Source organism: Epinephelus moara, chromosome 13 (assembly GCF_006386435.1).
Source record: "Epinephelus moara isolate mb chromosome 13, YSFRI_EMoa_1.0, whole genome shotgun sequence".
In the NCBI taxonomy this organism is placed as follows: domain Eukaryota; kingdom Metazoa; phylum Chordata; class Actinopteri; order Perciformes; family Serranidae; genus Epinephelus; species Epinephelus moara.
In genome coordinates, this window is record NC_065518.1 from 16,225,190 (window position 1) to 16,251,610 (window position 26,421).

At 41.1% G+C, this 26,421-nt stretch overlaps 2 protein-coding genes across 3 annotated transcripts in view; one reads left to right on the forward strand and one right to left on the reverse strand.

Annotated features, from left to right (window-relative positions):
- LOC126400085 (neurogenic differentiation factor 2-like) overlaps positions 1-26,421 on the forward strand; it is a 130,834-nt gene that overhangs the window by 90,267 nt on the left and 14,146 nt on the right. The window lies entirely within an intron of this gene.
- On the reverse strand, positions 1,221-25,358 carry LOC126400087 (protein phosphatase 1 regulatory subunit 1B-like). 2 transcript variants are annotated; one of them, XM_050060547.1, is made up of 5 exons: positions 25,043-25,358; positions 9,514-9,597; positions 7,218-7,293; positions 4,314-4,442; positions 1,221-4,204 (listed from the first exon to the last, which is right to left on the reverse strand). In XM_050060547.1, exons 1-5 carry the CDS (start codon positions 25,169-25,171, stop codon positions 4,071-4,073), a joined length of 552 nt encoding a protein of 183 aa, XP_049916504.1. In that variant the 5' UTR covers positions 25,172-25,358; the 3' UTR covers positions 1,221-4,070. The 2 variants fall into 2 exon arrangements, with proteins under 2 accessions (XP_049916504.1, XP_049916503.1); XM_050060546.1 differs by having other exon boundaries at positions 25,031-25,358.

Here is a 26,421-nt window from a genome sequence, read left to right on the forward strand (position 1 = left end):
TCTGCTCAGGGCTGAGTTGTGGCTGGTTTTGAGGCTCATGTAACCACTGTTCATACTGTGGAGAGTTTTATTAGTAAACTGTAACTATATAATAAAAGGATGTTTTGCTGCCTCTTGCAGCAGCTGGAGTCGGAGAAAAAATAACTGAATTCACTGGGCCGACTGCTGGCAACTTTTAAAGTGGAACCCTAACTTGTAGAGTTACTCAATGCATGAGTTGACGATGTGAATCAATCGACACACCCTTTGACCATCACTTAAGTTTTTATATGACATATACTTTTAGTAACAAGTGGATCTTCAAGCATTTATGTATATTAATGTGTTATGTGAACTGCATATATTCTAATCCTCACTTGGAGAAAAAAAAAACAGCATTGTGGAGTGTTGTTCCTGTGGGCTACGGCAACACTAAACCCCTGAGCTTGCCTGAGAGGGACTAAATGCACAACCCGCCATTTTTAAATATCCCATGGAGAGAGACTCTCACTGCAGCCTGTTTTATTTTGTTCTGAAAATGTCAGCGTGCAGCCTCGTTCTGTGGACGATAAAACAACGTTCGGACTGATAAAGGAGGAAATACAGTGCTGGACGGAGCAGTGAGTGACAACAACCCCGCCCACATTTAAGAGTACTGTTTGGGGTGAAAACAGGAGGGTCTAGGTACCATGTCTGAAGGGTTACTTTTGGTTCCAAAGGTACCATACCGAAAGTGTTTGGTAGAAACAGGGCTTAATTCTAAGTCACTGAACATGAGAGCTGCTGGTCGACCACTGCCTCGATCAGTTTGTGTTATTGTGTGACTTTGCCGAATCTGAACTAACTTTTCACATCACAAATGTTTAATTCATTTAATCAAGAATTTCCTCAGTTTTTGAGTTCTTTTTTTAAATATGATTGTTTTATTGGAAGTATTGAACACTGTGCGTATTTCTAGTACTCTTACTTAGCCATCTTGAGTTGCTTCTCAGATACCAGCCATGGACCCCAAAACACACATAACTGAAGCTGGTTCTGCCATTTTTCTGAATTGGCTAATCTTAAAAGACATTAAATGTGTTATTAAACTACCTTTCTTTTTTAATGTTTTTGGTGATCTTCTGATGTCTTTGAATAGTGTAATCATGGTAAAAAAAACAAAAAAAAACAGTTTGTGTACATCCTGTGCACAAATGGACAAGAACAAAGGAGCAAAAAACTTGTTCAGGGTGTTCATTTAATAAAACTCACTGTCTGCTGTCATTTGTTGTATTCAAACACATACTACACTTTGTCATATATCAAAGATACATCTCCACTTCATGTGATAACTGAAATGCCCAATAAAGCCTTTTGTCTTTCTTTTCTTAGAAAAGAAATATGACTGGAGCATTGCACATTCCTACAGATTAAATTTTAACAGACATACAACCACACAAACAACAATAGCCCATTAAACTTGTTTGATCAGCAACACAAAACATTTATATACAAGGTCAAGAACAAACCTTCACACTCATCATATATATATATATATGTATTGTAAAAATAGGTCTTCTTTCAGTTCCCACCTATCATCTGTGTCGTACCAAACAGATCATGCTTGCTAATCGCTGTGTTACAAAAAGCCTGTTCATAATATCAAACCGGAAAAACTGTGCCGCATTATCGTGATTAGTTGGATTAGTCTGATATGATTTAATCTGGTCTGCTGTGGCTGTGACTACGCTCAAATCGTTTGTAATCCATCCTCTGATTTTCTTGACCTTGCACGCAAACATCTACAAGGTTGAGAAAAGTAAGCTGAAAGAGCAGTTTTGTGACTCTGGAAGCAGCCGTACAGCTCCTTGGTTAATTCCAGCAGGGACTGGCTCTGCAATATTATTGAATACTGTATATTAATCATGCTGTAGTATATCATGTAATATAGTATCTAACAGAGGTGGAACTAAGTCATCGTTTTACAGGCTACAAGTAAGTCTCAGTTCTCTGCACTTAAGTCCCAAGGCAGACAAGATCTGAGTCGAAAGTCTTAAACTTTGAGTTTCAAGCCCTAAACAAGTCATAATGTGCTCTTCATCAAATGTGATGCCATTTTAACTACAGAGTAATAATATGTTACATTTACAAAAATCATCAATGCTTTTTAAAACTTGTAGTTCAGTCAGGACCGCTTTAGTCAAAGAAAACTTTATTTCCATTTGCAGTATTATGTTTGGCGGTATGGCTCTGTTCTGGGGCCTGTTCTGCCTTTCCTCGGGCCAACAGAGAAAGCCTCTTCCATGTGCCTTCATGGAAAGCCTAAGGCAGAGACAGCAAACCTCCCTGCCCTTCCACGTGCCTTCGTGGAAAGCCTAAGGCAGAGAGAGAGCAAACCTCCCTGCCCTTCCATGCGCCTTCATGGAAAGCCTTAGGGCAGAGAGCACACATCTCTGTCCTTCCACGTGCAAACAAGGAAAGCCTGAGGCAGAGAGAGTACACCTCCCTGCCCTTCCATGTGTCTACATGGAAAGCCTAAGGCAGAGAGAGCAGCAGCAAAGAGCCCCTCAGGAACAGAACAGAGCAGCATCAATGACAAACAGAAATGACACTGATAAGTCAGACATAGCATTAAAAGGAGGAGCTGGGGTGGAGGCCACAGTAGGCAGGCCAGAGCAGTTTAAATAGGGCGCCCTATATGAGATTTGCCAATAGTTGCATAGAAAGGAATCATGTGACCCATCAGCTGACTCCCTTCCATCAGTCCACTGTTCCATCAATTGATTGGGCTGTTTGAGATCAGCTGATGTAGCTGGGATGTGAGCTGAGCTTGACATCGGGTCCTGCCTAAACTAACGCTATTTCATTGAATGTTGTTGCGTCTCCATCTGTAATTTTTGACCTGCTTGTTTTGCATACTGGAAAATAGTTTTTTATTGACTATGTGTAGTTTTTGTACATGAATAAAATTATGGTTGGTATCATTTTTTCTAACTTGTGCTCAGTAACGTATCGTTAGTTCTTCATGGTTCTCTCCTGCAACTTGATTTGACACTGTTGAATTGGTTCAGTGGGTTGGAGCCTTGGTTCAAGTGTCGAATAGCGTTGATTCAAGAAGGGAAGGATTTGTAGCGCACTTTTTTTTACCTTCTTTTTAATCTTTGGGCTTGGGGGAAGGTATAAAGCATTTTCAAGTAAAAGGCTTAAATCCAAGTAAAGTCAGGAGTCCTTGATGTTAACAAGTCCAGTGTAAAGTCATCACATTTTTGATCATTTTTTACTTAAAACAGACTCGAGTCCAAGTTATGTGACTTGAGTCCACACTTCTGGTATCTATAGTATCATATCTGTGTATCATATAATAGCCCCAGGATCTTACTTATAATATTTGGCCGAACTGTGTGAGACATACTTTAAAATAACAACCTCATCAAACATTTTTGCACAACACTTAAAATCGATCTTACATGTTTGTAAAATATTTCTAAGATGGTGTGTATGTATTTTACATGATGGCTTATGTTTTCTTGAGGTGTGTGCATCATGTGCTCTTTCTAGTTGTTGTTAAGATGTGTGTTTTAGCACCAGTATCACTATGTGACATGTCCTGTACATGATGTGAATAAAGGTGATTCAAAATCTGATTCGTCACACATGGATATGGTTTTCTGGACGAAACAAAAAACTACTCAAGGAGCAAGTCTCATAAATTCTGTTAAATCCTGAACCAAAAAAAAACCAACACGCATTTATTTGCTTGAGAAAATGCCACAGTTCGTTGCAGTTCTCATATTTCTTGTGCAGTGTCCTTGGCTGATTGGAATTTAGCCCTGACTTCCTCGTCTGACCGAGACTTGATTTCCATCACAAGTCTCAGGTTAAACTTTTCCTCATTCCCGCTCATTAATATTCTGACCTTCCTCAATGTCCATCTGTTTTCCTCTCTCAGTCTTTTCCACATTTAGCTCTTTTGTCGCATACATGCACACACTCACAGACCCAAATAACACACACATACGTGCACCCATGCACGCACACACATGGCCTATACGTGTGCTATGCAAGTCTGTTCCACACTAACACTCTGTCTCCATCGGAGGCCTATTCTTTTGTCATTCTCCTTTTTTCTCCTCGCTTTCTTTGGCCTCCTCTTCATCTCCGTGGTGACGGCTGGGATCAGCACTGCCTGTCAAACTGACCGGCAGAGAACACTGATCCCTGAGAGGTTTGCTTTCTTCCCTTAGATCTGACAAGAAAGAGATTTCAAAAGCGTAAGCAATGTCTATGTGTGGAGCAAATGCCAGTATAAGATGGCTAAAATAGCATAATGTGAAAGACCACCCAGTCTCACTCACCTGTAGCTGAGGCTGTTTGCGGGCTTTCCTTCTCACGTTCCTCATCTTCCTCCCCAGAAGATGGATCCTCTTTGTCCACAGAGGACATGTCTAGGGATGCTAGGTGGGCCTGGGCCATCCTCTGGACAGCTGGAAATACAAAACTGGTTTAAGAAATTGCATCGATTGATACATGAAGATCACTTCACCCCTCTAATGGGCAGATGATGGATGGATGGATGGATGATGGATGGATGGTTGGATGGATGGATGGAAGAGAAAATTTTTGCTTGTGTTTCAATATTCTTTTTATGTAAACATGCAATATTTGACTAATGGATCATATTTGGCCACTTGGGGGCGACAAAAACAAGTTATGAAAACAACAATGGAGAGTGTCCTTCCCCCCAAAATGGTCTGATGGGTTGTTTGTACAAGCAGCTTATTATGACGCATATGTATGTTTATTGTTATATGACGGGAGTAAAGGAGGACGTCAGTTGACATAGTATAAGGAGCGACAAAGTCTGTGAAGGGAGGATGTCGGGGTGGATGAATGGGTAAAACAAACAGCATTTTGACAAAGCAGACCTCTCTTTGTGTCCCAGGTAAAACCAAAAGTAAACTGTGAGTTATTTTAACTTACACACATATGTTAGCTCTCCTACAGACGAAGTTAACCTACGTACGTAAGAAAGTTAGCTTACATACTTAACAAACGTACTAATTTTAATCCAAACCACAACTTTGGCCCAAACCTAACCAAACTGTAACTGTTTCATAACATTAACCACAGTCATATGTTGTTCTGGGAGTTATAGCAAACTGTAGTTTAGGTGTGAGGATGTTTTGATCTGCCACTGGCAGGGACTCTTACTTATGAAATGCTCCTTTGGGTCATATTCAAAGGTAAAAACAAATTACTTATGTGGTTGTCTAGGTTGGAAACCTTGTTGCAACACTGACATATTATCACCTTTTAAGCTGGTATGACAAACCTGTTTGCAACTTAGTTGATTATTTACACATCCAGCAGTTTCAGAGAAATATTATCATTAATTTTGAGTCATGTTTCGGGCCATCTAATGAATCAAAGTCCATATTGACTCTTATTTTAACTCTGTTTTGGTGTCTACCAACTCCTGAGGGAAATATCTGGCACGTAGGCTGCTAAATTCTCCACTACATTCACCAGCTAATGTGATGTGTCTGTCTGCTGTTTGGCTGTTTGATAAATTCAGCTGCCTGCTGCAGCCAAAAGTAACACTGTGCTAGCGAAACCAGAACAGTAAAGTTATGAGCTGAAAATCAAAACAATGAGTGGAAACTCATTCTAAAGTTCTTTAAAGTTAGCTGCAGATTTGAGTAAAAATTCTTTATTGGCTCATCACTACTGGTGAAAACTCTCATGCTGTCACATTGTCGTTTGATACATTATCATAATCATAAAAATGTTCATCACAGATTTCAAGACTAACTTAATTCCTGCCTAAGAAGCTATGTTTTTCAGGTTGGCAGGTTCAAGCTTGTTTCAACTTTGACCACAGCAATACTCATTCAGACTGACTAAGACAAAGAACATAAGATTTTGCATAGTTGACTTTGTAACCATAAAATGTTCCATACAACTACTGACAATTTAGTACGTGCAGAAAATGACACTGATAAGTTAATTAAGAATAGGACAATATCATCTGCATATAAAGTGATGTAGGTAAAATTTGCTGCATTTCCACAGCATGGTACGACTCAGTACGACTCAACTCAATATTAGAACCAGGTCCTTTTCTCTATTTGTTTTCCACTGTGGTTAGTACCCCCTCAGTGTACATGGGATTATCAGATGATTGCCATAGGGCCGCCACATGAAACTGCTGTGATACCATCTCTTTAAAAATCATAGGTAGGTGTAGGGTGCTCCATGTCGGGCTAGTAATGATTCTCTCTGACCGATAAGTGGTCTGCAGTGTGTTAACTCCACCTTCTAGTATCAGCGCAGCTCACTTGGAACCTTGACTGAGGTGGTACCAAAAAAAAAAAAGTACCATGAACGGAATACAATTCACAGCTTTTGCAAATGGAAAATCCAAAAGACCGAGTCGAGTTGCTGTAGAGTACCATGCAGTGGAAATGTGGCATTAGTTATACGCAGTATTAAAGGATGAGCTCTAACAGAGTGAGCAAGTGGTTCAATAAATAATAACAAAAAATGAGTCATGATATCTATACTTATTGTTATTCTGCTACTGGCTTCCATTGTAAAAGTTTTACGCTTTTGATATTATATTTTCTCCCAAAGTACCTCCTGGTAGAACTTCAAACATGTCATTCTACTCTGTTGAAAGCATCACTGATGGATGTGGTTGGGTGTGCTTTGCTGCACAACAGTTGTGTCATGGGGTGGTGGAGTACAACGCATTTTATCACACAAAAACATTTTCAGTCAAACAATGTCGACAGTTCAGGCAGCAACAGTAATGACTGCAAGGGTCAAAGTCACAAAAGCAGGAGATAAATCATGATATATTGTACACATAGTAAATGTCAGATAGTAATGTTTTTGTGTGTGTTTATATTTGTGTGACTCTGGTTGTATCTGTGTATGTGTGAGACCATGTTGCAGCTGTGTGCCCATCCTATAATCCAGGATGATCCAGAACAGACTCACAGCTGTCTCTGCTCCTAATCTCATATAACACACACATTTACACACACACACACACACACACACACGCACAAACAGCGACACACACACACACCTCTCACTGTTTTTGGATATGCACGTATTCCAAACAGATATAGACCACATGGCAGTTGCTTCAGCAGAATTAGGTCTCCCAAATTCTTTCATTTTGTGTCATTTGTTACATAAATTCAAACAAATATTTAAAGCACATGAAAATATATTGAAAACTGTGCATTTACCTTTAAGTGAGGGTGGCTGGTAGGATGACGTGTGAACCAGTTTGGCTTTCAGTGCTCCATTTTCCCCCAGAACCCACTGCAGAAGTAAAGCATCCAAATCACAGATTAACAGATGTATGTACAGAGCTTGTTGTAGCCTTACATTAGTGGAAAATACCCCGCACTACCCCACTACTTCTCACTTCCCCCAGGCCAGTGCATTTCTGAGGAACTACCAAGACCTGCCATCCTCCACTTGTCCACTAGATACCCTCTGACTTTCCAACCAGTTCTGGTCAGCTGAGTCCCACATACACCCATCTGGGACATGGTCATCTCAAGCAAAACAATTATTTGAACCCATCAGGAAGGCTGTGATCATGTGACTAAAGCACCGAAGGTAGTAAAAAAGGGAGAAGTATAAATAACCAATGTCCACTTAAGGAGGCAGGTTGGGGTGGTGAATAGGTCAAACAAACGCAGGACATTCCCCCAGGAGATCAGTATTCATGTCCCATGGGAAACCAAGTTATTTAAAAGTACGTTACACACGTTTCTTTTCCTAAACCTACATAACTTTACTTGCCTAAGGCTAACCTACGTACCTTTATGTTAAGTACGGCTGTGACGTCACCCAACAATGTATCTTTTTCTAAACCTAACCTATGTAAATTTACCTTACTAAATCTGACCTTTATAACTTAACATTCTGTACGTAACTTTACGTTAAGTACATAACATGACAAAGCCATTAATGGGGCGCCAATTTGTGAGATAACTTACGAGTTATGGGAATACATTCGTATCATGGCTGGGCGATATGGCCTATAAATTATATCCCTATATTTTTAGGCTATATCGTGATACACAAGAGTATATCGTAGACTAATAAAATAATAAAGTACTAAATGATCAGCTGTTAGAATAACTCCAAATAAAGTTGCTACTGCATTATAATAAAGTTAAAGAAAGCACTGTTATAATGAAATAAATCAAAAAGGAACCACTGGTGCTTTTATTCTGAAGCAACCGGCTCATCTCAGGCTAAAGTGTTGATGTTTTTGATGTGAACTTCCAGCTTCCAGTCAACAGTTAGATGTTATCAGTGAGCAGGAAGGTAATCTGCCACCACAGCACCAATATACATGATTTATAAACTGTAAGCAGGAAACGAACAGCCCTCTAGTTCATATATTAATAAGATTTGCAAGTGACACTGGTGCTCCATGGTCACAAAATGCGACTAAATGGTTGTGTTTTGGAGCCCTGCAGATACAAAAACACACACTTCGCCTACTCACACTTTTGTTCAACTTGTTAAAAGTTAAATTGTTACATCAGCACTGTTATACATGAGGATTTTTTATGAGCAGAAAATAAACTAACAGCTCTTCAGTTCATATATAAATAATATTTTCAAGTCACACTCGGTGCTCCATTATTGCAAAAAAACAACAACTTAATAGTCACAGTCAAGTGAGACTGTGCTCACACACTATCGCTCTGGAGACAGTGGTCTAGATGTTCGGGGGAGTGCATGTGATGAATCATGCATGTGATTTGTTTGTTTTTTTGGTGTGTGCTTAAAAAAATGACAATTTATACACGATGTCCCCACAATTTACTCATTTTATACATCCCACGAGAAATAAGCTGCCCAACCCTAGTTCATGTTTTGTTATGCAAGCCAAGTGTCTTTTTAATATGGCGGAGTTTATACACATCACTGCTGATTGTTGTTGAACACCTCAGGTACACCCCCAAATGAGCAAAAACTGTCCCTGAAAGCCTCCGGGAAACATGTTGCTCCAACCAAAAACCGTAGAAGAACGGTGCACACCATTTTTAGATTGAACATGCCCCTGTGCACATTCCTAAATCTTATATTTTCCCTTCATACTATCTGTTCGCATTGTATGTGTGTTTGTCTGTTGTGTCCTCAATCCTATTGTCTCGTATACACACACACACACACGCACACTAAAGATACAGAATTGGCTCTGAGGTGAATTTTTTATTTGGTGTGCACCCACTCTTCCATCATCCCACCTAATGCACTCCTGCCTCCAATGCAAATATGCAACCTTTCCCAGAATGCCTTTCTACATCCCCCACAGACCAAACCTGAGAGAGCTGCATTCACTTTATGTGGGTATATATATATAAAGAGAGAGCTTGAAACTCACACCCCTTATTCAAAACACATACACTTGTCATTGCATTGTGTTCTGACAGTGACACAAGCAAAATGGTGAATGACTCCAGCCTTTGCACTTTGATTTTAAAAGTCCCAAATTGTGCACACTAGTTGATCTACCTGGTGAGGGCCAATATCTTCCTCTGGTGATGGTGGGTCTGTCAATCTGAAGAGTGTGGCTGGTGTCGGCCTCCGACGTCGAATCTTAGCAAAGAGAGAAAGAGAGAGCCTATCAAACCATGCTGTGTGTGAATATGTGTGTATTTACATGCATGCATGTATGTGTGTGTGTGTGTGTGTGTGTACTATGAAACATCTAACACAGATGGCCCCATCCACAGGAACAAGGTGACTGTTTATTCAGCGCTGTGGTTCTAAGGTCTGCAAAGAAATTTATCCCCGTGTCAACTATGCAATGACAAAATGCATATCATTGCGTAACAACATTTAAAAGATTGTTTTCCAGATTGTTCCTGAACGAGGATTACATCTTGTCATAGATGGCGGCTGCCTGGATTACTCAAATTTGCTTCACTGCATGTTCCCATTACGTTAGTAATCATTTAGTTTTTTCAATTCTTCTGTACAGTGTGTTATTTTACTGTCAGATGCATGTCAACTTCTGCCTCAGCCGTCTTGAACATTCTTGTACCATTCTGCCAAAATAACAGCCCTCTTGCCTTCACTGATGGTGCTGGGTGGTTCACAGATTAAATACTGGTGTTCTTTTGCTTATGTTTTATGCCTTTGAACATCACCTCATGGTAGAGAACTTTCTTCCTGTCTAATTAATCCTGCAGTTGTTTAGTTACTATTTCCATAAAATGAACATAAAGCACGTGTTAGTGGAATTTTTAACTTCAACTTTAACTTGTGATATTTGATACCATTGTCGATACCACAGGGAAAACTGACATTGAGGGCATATAAGTTAAAGTATTTACTAAAAGATAAATATAACATGGCTATAACATGACAACAACTTTTTCTGGTTTCTAGCAAAATAACTGTAATAAACGTTTACAATAAGAGAGAGCAAAAAGGTGCAGCTGGCATCAGTGTATAGATACTGTGAAAAATGAGTATTGAAACCGTTTTAAATATTCAGAAACTATATGTATCAATAAATCAATATATCTGACAGCACTAGCAGGTGTCACAGAGTATATAATGATCTCCAGCTGTCTCTGCAGCTGTTGTTCTTGGTACACTTATTGTATACGACCTAATCCCAAACTGTGGGCTCAAAAAATAAAATCTGCCTGTTGATTTTTCCATCTCCATGTATTCTGTGAAGCACAGTGAGTCATAGAAACCAACAGTTATGCAACTGAGATGAAATGCAACTTTAAAATCTCATCAGTTTCGGTCTGATATGAGAAAACTGTTATATAATGCAACTTTACAATATTGCGGAATAAAAAATGTAATTATTAGAAATTCAGTTCAGTTTAATACGAATGGATTTTTAATTGCGCCTCAACACATTTTGATGTTCTTGTTCTTTATTGGAGTATTTTCATTTTCTGCTACATATACTCAACTCCAGAGGGACATGTTGCTGCACTACATTTATTTTACAGCTACTATTACTACTGGAAAAATACAGTGTGTTAAAAAAGCTTGAGACATAATCATTCATATACAAATGCTGTTCAAATAATCTTCTTATAGCTTATAGTAATGAAGTAGTGTTCATTTTGGTTCTTTCATACATCAATTTAAAACTATGCTAATTATATATATATTTTAAACTTTACTCGTGATATTGTTGCCTTAGTTACTGCCTAAATCACTGTACTAATTTATGTGTGTCACATGTCAGTTCAGAGGAGGACCCAAATGCAGACCAACAGACAGTCTGAGTTTCTAACAAAAGGCGAGCTTTAATGTAGCCGATTGAAAACATCCAGGACAGGCAGGCAACTCAAGGTCCAAAGGAAAAAAGAACAAAAACTAAACTGAAAATCAACTAGGAAAAACACGATGAACAGGGATGAATGCAGGAGCGACCACAGAATGCACCCAGGCCAGGAGGAACCCAGACAAACTGACACAGGACAAAGGGAAACACACAGGTATATACACACAGAAAACTAATCACAAGAACAAGACACAGCTGGAGTAGGAAGACACAGGCAAAAGGAGGGAAATGGGGATTGGCTGACAACAAGGGTGGAGCAACAAGACTAATACAGAACAGGTGTGAAGGGAGGACTCTGGGAACAGGGAAGGACTAACGAGACAGGTGTGACAGAAAACAGGTGGGAAAACACACAAAGACAGGAAGTAAAACCAGACACGACACATGAGGAGAGAATCTACGAAATAAAACAGGAAGAAAACCTGCCTCCTTAATGTGAATTAAAAAAGATAAGACAAAAGAAACTGTTGCCTGCTTGTTAGCCACAAGCGGGCTGGAGAACGCTACGAACAATACAGTAGGGTTACAATATTTTGCCATCTGGCTATCCGAGACTGGTGCTGTGTGCACACTGAAATCATGACAGGAAGAAGTCACTTTCTCTCAGTGATAATCGTAGTCTCCTTGAAGCTTATGACAAACTGCCAAATATGAGCCGATGACAATGCAACAGCAAAACTTGTTGTTCCTCACACTACCTTGTGTTGTCTAATCAAACAATGAGAAACAGTCATAGCTGCTAGTGATGGAGACAGAGAACGGAAACCGAGAGGTTGAAGCTGCCCTTGTCAACTGGATTGAAAATGCCTGGTTACATAATGCCACTCATTACTTTATATTCATGTAATAAATATGCAAATGCCAATTCGATAGATGAGAAATAAAGTAAAATAAAAAATGGGTTATTTAGTTTAGTTTAGTTCTGTTTATTTTGGTCATTTTGGTCATTTTCCAACTTATAAAGCACAAATACACTGGTAGAAATATACTAAACATTAAGTTAATGTTTTCTTCTTTTTTCTTTAGCATAATAAATAATAAAAAAACAAAACAAAACCAAAGCCTTAGCTTATTACACCTACCCTTTTAACATCCATTGTTTTTGTCAGCTCCCTTTAAATTATAAACAAATTATACAGTTAAAATAATTATCAGCTAATGATTAACTTGACCCAGACAGGCACTATCCTGACAAGAGACTTCCACTGTTGTAAAATTTCAGATTGAGATTTTGAGATTTTCTGCAGTTTACAGGGAGTGGGAATCACAGAGCATCCTGGGAGCAATGCCGCCATCTTGGAAGGATAAACTTGTTTGTCATCTGTCAGTTGTTCATTATCAGAAATCATAAGTAAGTGTCATAAACAAATTCCAATATAAAGAGAAACTCCTGACAGAAGCAAACAACAAAAATATCACAAATTTTAAGTTACTTTCCGGTACTGGTCAGGTTTTGATTACAATATTTGGACCTGTATACAGCAAATTCCTAAGACGGGCCTCAAATGGGGCTTCTATTGCAGTTGGCGACACACGACCTCCCGCCTGTTTACGGTTCTGTGCATTGTCATGGAAACGTTGTACACAAACCAACTAGTCAACAATCAGCAAGGCCTCAAAAAAAAAACCCTCAAAAAAGCCCATAATGCTGGTTGGAAGGAGAAGCACACCTAATTTTAAACTAGACTTGGTGTAGTGGTTATTCCTGGTCCTATATGACCACCATGGTGGCTGAGTAAAGCACAACCAAAACAGGTTCACAATGTCCACAGAAATTATTTCCAAAAAAATGAATCACTATTTATTGAAATAAAAAATTAATATAACACTCAGAAGGTGTAAATTGAAGTCTAAATAGCGATTCCAAAGATAAAGTAAGGACAGGCTTTACTTTCCTTCCTGCTGCAGCCACACCCTCCAGGCAGCCTCCCATTTGTGTTATCCTCAGCCATCCACAGCCAATACATGGGGTCAACTCAGGTTTTTGGATATGCACAAACATCACAACACCGACCAGAAGGTGGTTGAAGGAATGAAAGCGTGAGGCTGTGCTTGCACGGTCCAGCAAGTCAGCCAGTGGTAGGAGACTTTGAATAAATCCTATTTTGATGCAAAAGAGCAAAATGACAAGCAGCTCCAGCTGTTATATATTTTGGCATGATAAACGACATGTTAGTGCACATTACTCAGAGTATTCACGGCTTCATATAAATGGGAATATTAGTGGTATATCTATTTTCATTAGACTTGTAAACGGCTTTGTAAGATTTTTGTCTTTTTCAGAATATTGGATAAAACGCTGGTTAATGTTATACAAATTAAATGCTAACAAAATGTCGGTGGATCATGCGTGATCAATCTACCGCTACCTAGCAAAATAAGACACATTACATTAGCCTACCTTTGTGTCTAACTGCACAAGTTATATACTAAATTGGTGTCCATCCATCCATCCATCCATCCATCCATCCATCCATCCATCCGTTTTCATCAGCTTATCCGGGGCTGGGTCGCGGGGGCAGCAGGCTGAGCAAAGCACCCCAGACGTTCCTCTCCCCAGCAACACTTTCCAGCTCCTCTTGAGGGACCCCAAGGTGTTCCCAGGCCAAATGAGATATGTAATTCCTCCAGCGCGTTCTGGGTCTGCCCCGGGGCCTCTTACCAGTGAGACGTGCCCGAAACACCACTAACGGGAGGCGCCCAGGGGGCATCCTGATCAGATGCCGAACCACCTCAACTGACCCCTTTCGACACAAAGAAGCGAAAGAAGCTCCATACCCTATCTCTAAGGCTGAGCCCAGCCACCCCACGGAGGAAACTCATTTCGCCCGCTTGTATCCACTACCTCATTCTTTCGGTCACTAGCCAGAGCTCATAGGTGAGGGTTGGGACGTAGATGGACCAGTACATTTAAAGCTTCTCCTTCTGGCTCAGCTCCCTCTTCACCCCGACGGTCCAGTGCAGATTTGGTGTTTTAAATGGTGTTGTGTTTTGTCTTAGTTCTTTACAGTAAATAGCCAGCACATGGCACTCTTCCCCTTATCCTTCAAAACTAGAAACAATGATCAACACTTTTCATAAGTTTCTTACATTTCATAGACCAAAGAACTAATCAATTAATTGAGAAAATAATCGACAGATTAATCGGCAATGAAAAAAATCACTGGTTACCAATTCGATGACAAAATAAAGCTCCACTTCAACCAGTTACAACATTAAAGTACTCGTTATATGTTAATGCATCAATAATACAACACTACAAAGGACATTCCACTGAGTTATTTTTAGCTCTCTTCATGATTTAAGTCCAACCTACACCAAGCTTTGAGTATTTATAGTAAAGTAATACAATGATAAAACACCTCCCCCAGGCTAACAATAACTAAGTGTTATGAAATACACAACAGATTCATCACTCTCACTATTTGGTAACGTGTTATGGTAATATGATTGTTGTGAGATACAAGTGGCTGCCAAACCAATCACAGCTGAGAGAGTGGGCATGGAAATGTGTGGGTGCTGCTTCCACTGTGGAGTAACTTACTTACTGCTTCACTCTGTGTGCTGGATTCATATTCATACATATTCATCATTCAGACACTGGAATTAAATATGCTGCCCGATGTGGGGGGGGGCACACACATTTGAATATGAATGACAAGGCATCCAATTAGAAGTTTAAAATGTGTCAACATGAAAATTCAGATGCCAACAAATGTGAGTGGTTTCTCACACACACACACACACACACACGAACACACACAGAGAAGAGCGTAGAGGACCACACCACAGGTTGAGCACCTGTCTGAGAGCCTCTTCCGACACAGTGACCTTTTATGAGTGTTTTGTTAACATGTTTGCCAGAAGGTCAGTCACCTACGGGGGACATAGTATTTCCATCAGGTTGTTGTCGTGCATGTCTGAAATGCCTGTTGATACCTGGGGTGGCTCAGGGAAGCTGCACTGCACGACTGAATTGATTTGTAACTGATTTGTTTCACATTTCTCAGCACATACAGTGAGCTGGTCGTAGATTCATGCACTGGAACAGATGTATTAGTCTTTAACTTGAATTGACATAATGGGAGAATAAAGCTGTACCATATAGCTGAGTGTATGTGAGCAGTATAAAACCTGCTGTATGGTTGAAACTAGCCATTATTGGGGATTTGATTTTGGATTTACTGATTGTTCTGTACTAAGCTGAGTTAGTTTTGCAATCTAATTTGTTTTGGTGTCAGCTGTAGAGATGTCTGCCTTCTCTTCAATATAATGGAACTAGATGGCACTCAGCTTGTGGTGCTCAAAGCGTCAAAAAACAAATGTGAAAAACAGCAATGTCTCTTTCCAGAAATCATGACCTGGCTACTCAGGATAATCCACAGACCTTGTTATCAGCAGTTTCATGTAGGAACTATTTTCCTTCTACTGAACTACACCCACCAACTGAATCACCATGCAGGAAGAGTGTATCTACTGCTCGCTCACGTAGCACCACTGAGCTAGCTAACATTACAGCTCAGCCAAGGAGGACACCATTAATGTTTACATCTCACACTGTCATGAGCCCGAGCCTCTCGTCCATGAGCAGATGCACTCTTCCTTCTTTGATATGGGTTGATATGGTTGTCGTACGTCAATATTGCAGTCTATAATGTTCATTTAATTGTGAGAGGCCAAAATTGTGATTCGATTAATATTCGAATCGTTGTGCGACCTTTCTTTGAGCACCACAAGATGAGTGTCATCTAGTTCCAATATATTTGACAGAGGTAGGGCTGCCCCCTAATAGTTGACCAGAGAGGTCATTAGTCAGCAAGATCAAGATTTCATTAGTCGCTTATACGCAGAAGAAACCAAACAAACAAACAAACAAACAAACAAAAAGTGAAACTCTATTAGGAGCTGTGGCTTGTCAAATTAAATCAAAACCTTTATGACTGGACCGTAATTAACAAGCGGCTCGCTCAGTGTGTGACGTGCACTTGTAGATAAAATATAGGCCTATATTAATGAAGGTTCATTAGTACGGTTTTGTATTTCTCTGTAATGTAGCACAGTGTTAACAATGTTACTGATACTATTCTTTCTCACACCTTCAACTCAAACCATTGTGTTGCCCCGCCCAAAATATATCATTTAATAATTAAATTCATATCATAAAGATGCAGGCGACAAGTCGAGCAATGGCCCCAAATGACGACTATTGGTCGACGAGGGAAGACATCTCCACAAACACTTCATTTTGAACCTTTTCACACATCTTCAAAAAACTGAACTCTAAAAACAGACCTGATGCTTTATGTTTGTTGCACAAAGAGCATCCGTGCATTCACTGAAACATCGCTCAAGGTTTTAGACACCATCATTGAGTTCTTACAGGCTGCATAACAAAGAATATCTGGCATCTCGAGTCATTTTGGTGCAACCGGTCACACAACACCATGCCGTGGCCAGTGAGGGTGAGAACAGCTGGACCAAACACTGTGCCAAAAATTGTAGCAACTACGACCTCACTGCCATAGAAACGTCGAGAAAGAGGAATTTAAGCAGCGCAGGTCTTCAATATAGTGCTTGAAAATCATTAATCCCCTACCTTATTTTTGGTAGGTAGGATGACCTTGATGCTTACCTAACATTCAATGCATTAATCTGGATGTTTATAAAGCACCAGGTGCCCTAAAGAGCCCTTTATAGAGAAATAACCTATCCATTTAACAATTAAGACCCATGCAGTGAAAGCATAAATCCCTGGCTGTGTTCATACAATGCTTTCAATTCATCCAGTGCGTAATCCTGTGTAGGGCTTGATTTGATGTTCAAGAAAAGATAAATGAAACCCGCTATTGCCATTTGACCTTTTGTTTCTCAGTGAGGAATTTCTAAAAATAGGTGAGAGTTGATTAAAAAACACCACATCTGATTTTTTGCCCTTATCTACCAGGCAGCGTGACTGGAAATACAATCTTGTTGAAGCAGTTCACACACACACACACACACACACACACACACACACACATAGTGTACCCATACGGTACGCACTTGAAAATAGAAACTTCCCACTGCAAGCCGCTACATTCAACTGGAGTTTTTGTGTCGTCCTCAATGGAAAGCTAATGTGTTTTTTCCTGCCTGCAAGCCAGACATTCTCAGCTGGTCTGGTTCCTTGTAGGAATAATGTGTTTACAGGAGCAGAAAGGAGCAGGCTATGCTGGGTTTGTTGAATAAGAGTTTAGCGCTCTTGGCTGTGCTGCAGTGAAAATGTGTTCTTGGCATTAGCTGTCCTTGCCCTTGATTCAGGCCTCAGTCATCCACAGCTAATCTCTTTGGTTTTAATCAGTCATCTCCTTGGCTGATGGTTTTTCTCTCTTCCTTTTTTCCTTACATGCCGTCTGCCATTTATCTTTTTCCCCTCCCTGTTGTCCTTCTGAACACTTTGTTTTATTCATAACTTCCCACTCTTTCTACTTATCTCTCTACCTTTCCGTTCTCCCATGCCGCTGCTCGCCATTTCAATGCTAATTTTATGGCTGTGTTCTGGGAATGTTGCACACAAGAACTTGGCTGACCCTCGCGTGTTCCCCATCTGCTGGCTGGTCCCATTGAAACAAACACAGGTTTCAGTCACTGTCAGTGGGAACGTGCAGCAGGGTCGGCCTTCGACAAGTGCAACAAAAGGATGATACCCTTGACCAAACCTCACAGGGCTGCATGAGAAGGCTATTGATGTAGCAATAACCTTCTTGTTTCTTACAGGGCCAGTGTGTAAGATTTAGAAGCATCCAGCACAGTGGTTCCCAACTGGTTCAGCCCTGGGGCCCAGATTTCTCCTTAGTCATTAATTCGAGGTCCATGCACTTAAATACATAAAGCGTCATACTTGTATTTGGCCATATCATCAGTCACTAAATCTACAGCAGGAAATGGCACTATAAAATAAAAGCTCTCTGCCAAAAATTCATTGCTCTTAAAAATAAGTGTGTTTTTTACAAACTTGACACATTTGCGAGTCACTTGCATCCCACTCTTGGACCGCGACCCACCAGTCGGAACCACTGATCTAGCAGTAAAGTTGCAACCAACTGAATACCAATCCACTGACCCCTTACTTTCCAAGTATGTTGAGTAGAGGTCTTCATAGATCCGAAATGACAGACCTGAACCCCAATGTATCTGGAAAATTTGTCCCAAGATCCAATTGGACCCGATCATTTTTGAAATATAGATTCCTGACTGTTATTTTGCTTCCAACAGCCCAACAACTATCAACTGGTAACTAATCTGTTATTTTTTAAGGAAAAAACGCAAAATCATGTTAAATACCAGAGGGGCTTTCTTTTCACTCCGCACTACATTGACTTAGTGAGCGTTAGCGCTACATTTCGAAGTGCTATCCTTTTAGACGTGGGAAATGTTGTGTTGTAAATGTCTTGCTGTCTATTTTATATTCTGTTGGCTTTGCTGACAGACAGGTGGCCAGCCATGTTAACATGCAGAAACATGGTGCCCTCTACCAACCCTCCAGTCTCCACTGGTTAGCTAGCCACTGTGCACTGTCAGGAGCTAGCTAGCTGTGCCAATCATTGTGCTTTAACCGCTGGTAATGCTGTCCTGAGCCATAGTGGCGGGATTGCAATGCTTCAGAAACATGGTGGCCACCCTCCAGCCTCCCCTCAGGTTGCCCCATTAGGTAAGTGGCATAATTTTGAGCCACAAATCCAATTTAGCATTGTTAACTAAGGAAGCACCACTCGCCGCGTTGATGCCGTTAACAGTGCTAACAGAACTACGAGTGATAACATAGTTAACAATGTTAAAGGGCTTATGTGGCTTAAAATTAAGATGCTTAGTTAACGGGGCGACCTTGGGGAAGAAAGGAGGCTTGGCACAATCTTTCCGCAGCAATACCGCCATGGTTCAGGGCAGCGTTACCAACAGTAATCACCGAAATGAGCTGCGCCACTAGCTAGCGTTGGTGCTCTAATGTCCAAGAGGAAAGAAAACCTGTTTCAGGTCTATTTTATGGTCCAGACAATGCCAATAATTACATTCTCCTAAAAATGCTGTTCTGCGTTCTTCTGCTAAAAACTTTTATCATGTCATGATAGCCTACAACATACTGTCCTTACCTGTCTTACTGTATCTTACTGTTTAATGATGTCCAATAATGTTTTATTTATTTCATTCTATTGTCAGTTATTTTGTTGTTGTGATGTACGCCTTAATTTCCTTGCCTTGGGGATCAAGTAAATACCTGCGTTTACTGTAACCTCCTCTAATTCCCTGTCACTCATCTTTCCTCTACTCCGCCACCAACTCACTTCTGCTGCTCAATGTTTTCTTCACCTTACTTTCACTCTTGTTATCTCATCCTAAATCGGCCTAATCAAGATCATGATCCTGGGTTTTTGTTAATATTATGTTACCCTATGGACTTTGTTTTGGGGTTTTCTGTTTGTGTTCTTCCTTGTTTTGTTATTCATTTATGTTTAATCTGTTTTAACCTGTTTCATTTTGTAGATTCTCTCCTCATGTGTCGTGACTGGTTTTACTTCCTGTCTTTGTGTGTTTTCCCGCCTGTTTTATGTCACACCTGTCTTGTTAGTCCTTCCCTGTTCCCGTTTGTCCTTCCCTTCACACCTGTTATTAGTCTGCTCCACCCTAGTGTTCCCCTCCACACTCTTGTTGTTAGCCAGTCCCCATTTCCCTCCTTTTGCCCGTGTCCTCTTACTCCAGCTGTGTCTCGTTCATGTGATTCGTTTTCTGTGTACCTGTGTGTTTCCCTTTGTCCTTTGTCAGTTCGCCTGTGTCAATTCCTGTGCTCATCCCTGTATTCTTGGTGTCGTTTCCTGCCCCGTTTCCTGCCTGGTGTCCTGTTGTGTTTTTTTTTGGTTCTCATGGCATTTAGACTTTCTGTTATCTGCCTGTTCTGGATGTTTTTATCAGCTTCATTGAAGCTCACTTTTAACCTCAAACTTGCCTGCTGCTCTACATTTGGATCCTGTACAATACTTACGTGTTTCTCTCATGATCAGCACTAATCATAGGTCTTTTCAGATCCACTCAGTGTTACACATAATGATTAACAAACCCAGGACCAACAGTACTAGAATAGGACCCAACCCAACCCTGTTTGACCATAATATACCGTGGACCTGAACCTGTATGGGTTTCTGGGTCAGGTTTCGGGTACCCGCCCTACTTGAAGCCAGTGTTAAGTTTGTTCGTTCAGAGCTGCGCCCTAAGTAGCTATTAAAGGCTCATTCTAAGCTACTGAAAACACAATGACTCTTAGTTTCAGGTGATTATACACTAATGAAAACAGAATTATAAACATAATATTCAATTTCTGCCAATAGATCCCTCTAAATCCTACACACTGGTCCCTTAAAGTAGCCTTGATGAAAAGCAACTACGCAGACTCGAGCAGTCAAGCTTGAGTAAATAATTAATCAACCAAATCCTCAGAATCTTGGCCCAGGGGCGGTAGATTACAGGACAGGTGGCAGGCGACAAGTGCATGTGTTAAAGTTTAACATCTCCAGTGTGGTTTGGGGGGGAAAGTGAACAAAAAAAGGCTCCAGATCAGCTACTGTCAAAGTCCTTTGAATGAGAACCATTTCCCAGAAGCAAATGCAACACGCTGGGGTCAGTTATCAAGGAGAGAAGTGGCTTGCAGCACTCAGACACATCTCGAATACAGTTGAGGCTCATTCGACATGACATCACCATTAGGCCATTTTTCTAATCAGCAGAGTGGCAGCCTGTACTGCAATGGTGGACTGGGAAATAAGAAAGAGAAATAATAAAGGGAGGATGCCTACATTATGCATTATAGAACTTATTTGCAGCTGAATTACAGTTTATCCCCCTCAGCTGGATTGCTGCTGGTATGTTAAGCTTTGAGGAAATTCCCCATATTCACAGCTGATTTTCCTCCAGTGGGAATTTCAGCAACAGGTGATCCTATAAGGAGAACCAGAGTTGCTTTCGTGGCTTTATGAAGACGTATCCTAAGACGTATTATGACATAAGAACCCTGTGCGTGCTATACCAGTGAATGCTGCTGCTTTTGCTCCCATTAGATCCATGGCAGAAGATTTGCGGTAATCTCACTAGGTCCTGAGACGGCAAACTGCCAAAGCGTCTTATAGGGGAGACTGACTCAGCTCACATGATGCTGTCAAAGAGCACTGGTTGAAATGTATGTCGGCAGGGTCTTAATAATTGAAGACTAGGGAAGGAATGAGCAGCACCGGTAATGTGAACCTTTCCTGGATAGTTTGTTTCAGTACAGTAACAAATTACCATAAGAAAGTAATTAAATTAACATATCAGTACGAGTTGGTTCAACCCAGATAGTGTTCAGAAGTGACACATGGGAGTTCTTAAAAAAAAAACAAATAAAGGAATAAAGGGGGAAAGAAAGTAGTCCGAAGCCTGAGAGACTGCGCGTTGGGCTGCAAACAGCAGATGTGTGAGAAATATTTGAGTGCCTAGTTGCTATTATTGATTTATTCGTTTAATTTTACATTCCAGCCCGAATCGAGCTCTCCAAGCAGATGCCCCATGAAATCTCAAAATCTTGTATTGGCAGGAAATGATGATTTTGCACCTGGTTTACAATGAGATCTCCCTCTAGGGAGCCGTCAGTCATTCAGACGTGAACCTCTTTTAGACGCTCTATATGATGCTCCAAGTATATCTATGATTCAGAGATTGTCTACACACAGCTCTCAACATGGAGGTGTGCGGTGTCCATTTTAGGACATCCTTGGGTGTCAGAGTTTGGTGTCAGACCTTAGATGAAAAAGCATCAGGTCTCAGGAAAACTTATGTTGGACTTCAGATGAAACGACCTCAGATGGAACGGCCTCAAAAAAAAAAAATCGGTCTCACAAAAAACAGCTTCAGAAGGGCAAACAATGACGTCATCATGTTGCGACCTCAACGATCCTGGCAGGCGCCTGGCAGCAAGCAAACACGATAGTAACTTTTAGACGTTCTTTTTCTTTTCTCTTTGTTACTCCTGCAACTCTCATGATATATTAATTCATGGTTAGATTTGTAACTGTAGATTATGATGAATTGTAGGACGAGAGCTAGCTTTATTCTATGTTTTTAAAAATGAAGTAGCTGATGTTTCCAGCATTATGTTACCAATATTTTCTTGTCCTTAATTGATAACCATTTAGTTCAAACTATGAGTTCATCAAAGCATTTTAAAAGTGTACCCACTGTGCTGTAAACTGTATTAAATTTAATTTTATTTTGGATTTTCGTTTGATATTCAACCAGTCGGTCTAAAACAGTCTATCTGTAACTTATAACTCACAAACTAGTCTGTGGGTGATATGCTTAGGTGAATGACGCCATCCCAGTATCAGCAGTAACAGCTGTAAGAGTGCAGTGCAGAACAGCGGCCATTAGCTAAACAATGTAGAGCTTTGATCTGGTCCAAAAAAATCAGGTCCGACCCTACATGAACCCACACAGTTTCTGTCCAAGCACAACCTGATCCCAAACCATGGCAGCAGTTTTGGGCCCGAGTCCAATTAAAAAACCTTAATTTCTACTGTAAAAAAAATAAATCACCATGTTCTACAGTAGCCCAGAATGGATAAACCATTCACAGGCTCCAGATAGGGCCATTTGCATTTTCATGTCGGCAACCATAGTTAAAAGCCCAATTGCACAGGTAGCATTGGAAAAACACCAATTTGTAACTTTAAACTGCTTTATTCAGTGTTTTTACTGGTTTACATCAGCAAGGGTCTCATTTATAAAAATTGCGTATGCACGAAACAAGGCTTGAGAGAGGCGTTCTCCACTTCCCATGGAAAAGTGTTGTATAAAAACAAACTTGATGGAAGAAACTTTGACTTATGCTTACGAACATTTTGCGACGCAAATGGTGAGATGGAAGCCTGATTGTAGACATTGTTGAATATTTTTGGAGCACGCCATTTTTGCTTTTGTTTGTCCTTACATTTTCAGTATGGATCCTATGCACTGTTTTATAAATGAGACCCCTGGTCTGTTTGTTTAGGAAGGAAAAAAGGAAAAGACCTCTGTGGATGATTCAGCCCCTGGTAAAAACCTCCTGAACGTCTGGATCAGATAAATGGTAAGCACTCATTAGCATGTGGTGGGCAAGCTGCTCATCTCCCGAGGACAGTCTCACTCCAAAGTCATCGAAATTCGGTGCTTGGGCAGTGACTTACAGCATCAGAAACCAACCAAAAAAGCCTTCCTTTAATGTCAGGATGATACGTGACAGGTTGCTGTTATAGTTTAATGGCGCCCACCAGCGTCAGGAGGAAACGCAGCAGGACAAGGATGAAAGTTAAGGCGGCAAAAGTTCGAGTGAGGCGGGCAGGAGGGGTGGTGGATGGGTCCAACAAACACCGACTATCACCCGAGAGAGCGGTGTTGGCGTCCTGTAAGATTCTAAAGCCAATCCCTGTTCTTTTTTCCTAAACCTAACCAGGTTCTTTTGTTTTTGAAGGAAAAAAAACGGGAAATGTCTGGTTTACATCTCTCACTCCTGCCTGCTATGTCCACGAACATCGACAACCAACGCACCCAGGGAACCTTGCACGTCGTATGTGGAGGTGAATGTCCATGACCTAAACATCAATATGTGACGAGGTCAGCGTTGATATGTTTCAACTGGCTTTAATCACCTAATCTGTGTGTTTTGGAGAGGAAGAGGCCTCTTTGGGTAAGCTCCCGGTAAAAACCTCCTGAACAATGAATATTGAAGGAATTCTAACCAGGACAAGTTTCAGCTTGTTGCAATCTGAAATCCTCACCACAAGCTGACCCCCTAAATCTCACACACCCGACCTTTAAAAGCAGCAGAAATCAATTGTTAGACCTAATGCATCATTTGGCTGTAATTTGCTGGAGGAATTGTATCCTCACTGACCTTTATGGGCTGTCATTGCCAGACTAAGTGCTGGTCTGCATCCATACTGCACAGGCCAACATTATTCCTGTTCACACTGCACTATTTCACCAACATAATTTCTGTCTGACCATGTCAGCACGTTTCACCTGCAACTGCTTTATTTATCTTTACATAATGCACTCACCACCTCCTTCTAATGCATGACTAACAAAGTGACCTTCTATATTTTGTTTCACAGATGTGTGTAGAGGCATTATTACTCAGGGACATAATCTGGCGCTTTATCCCTCACTTCCTCCTCCTCCTCTTCCTCCTCCACTCCTTTTGAAGGGCAGCGATGCCTCATCACTTTTAAGGGCTCCAAAAACTGTGGCTGCACAGCTCAGCTTAATCCCAGTGCTGTCCATACCCTGCTGCCCACAGAGTAATACCCAACATCAAAATACAGAGTTCTGCAAAGTCGTGCTAGACTGGTTATGTAACTGTCTGTCAGCGCCAAGGCCGGATGCTTCAGATGCTACAGAAGAGCGCGACACTCACTTTTGTGTACTTAGAAGTCAGGATCAAAGTTAGGAGCAAGCATGTTTGAGGTTTCTTTTACCAGTTTTCCAGGGTAACTTGAACGCAACACTCTAAAAGTGGCTCACGTTTTATGATTTTATATTTTAAGCTGCACAAAAATGACACAAATAAACTGAAACAGGTTTTATATGACCCGGGTTTGACCTCATTGTTGCCCACACACCACAACAACCGCTATCATCATTATATATGTAGGCACACACACAGTCTCTACACACCCTCGCGCTCACCATCTCCACCTGTCGCGGGTCCAGCTGGGTGGGCACGGAGGAAGGCACGGAGAACTGGATCTTCCTCCTCGCATCCTTGTCCGCATCTCGCTCCATCACCTCCGTGTCCACGGGCAGCAGCGGGTCCATGGCAACCAGCCCGTCAGATGTCCCCCCAAAAAAATGTCCACTTCAGATAAAACTGTCTCCCAAAATGTCAAAACTGTCCCACCAGTCGTGTTTTGGACTCTTGAGTTGCGTCTGACAGCGTTGCCTGCGTCCTCCTCTCTCGCGCGCCTCTTTCTGTGTCCCTCCCTGTCCCTCCCTACACACACACTCACACACACACACGCTGTCTGTTTACGTCTCTCGCTCTCACCGTGTGTGTGCGAACCTGACTGTGTGTCGTGTGCTGAGGAGAGGAGAGGAGAGGAGTGAGGGCGCGTGCAGCAGAGCGTGCTCAAGCGTTATGATGCTTTCAGATGCCGTCGGAAAAAAAATCAAAAATGGCCCAGAAGTCAGGTTCCCTGGAGACTGGCTGAAAATAAGACATTTCTAAAAACGGCAGGGATGCCTTCAATGTCAAGTTCAAAACCTCTTGTTTCACAATTTATTTTAAAGTGAATGTTTAAAAATGTAAAACAAAGTCCACAAGGGTCTGCCATGTAAAATAAATAAACTAAATAATAGGCTACTTAAAGTAAGTGCAACACATTGTCACTCATATGATGGGAAAAGTACGCTGGGTGCTTTGGTTGAAGTTCTGGGACATCGTGTCAAGTTCTGCCTGTTACTTGCATTGTCTTCTTTCAAAATACACTTCCGTTTTCACAGGAAATGTAACATTTACACACTGTCTCTTTCAAAATAAACGCACTCTGTCAGTACAAGAACACAAATTAAGGTTTTTTGGTTCTTACACTAACTTTCCCATGTAATCAATCTACCATTTTTTCCCCCAGTAATAAGTAGCTAGTTCCTAAAATGTTGAGGTGGAGTGTACTTGCTGTAGCTCTGGTTGAGGGTGAGAGGCTGTCAGTAAATAGTTTCTTTGGCACAGGGAAACGGAGATCTGTGTGGGCACATGAGACCCTAAAAAAGATGGTGGATCATGGGGAGTACCACCAGTTGGTCCAGGAGCTTCTCCTCCATGAAGGCTGTTTCCAGGCATATTTTAGGATGACTCAGGGGCAGTTTGACAACCTGCTGTCTATCGTTGGGACGTATAGCTCTGGGTATGCAGCAACGGCTACCACCGGTTTCTCCTCCATTGTTTACCAACTGTAAACTTGTTGTCGTGACCATGACAACAACTTTTTTTTTTTCAACTTGAGGGCAAAAATGCCAGGCGCATAGAGTGCAGAAATGCCAGGTGTATCGCAACACAGAAACTGCGATCA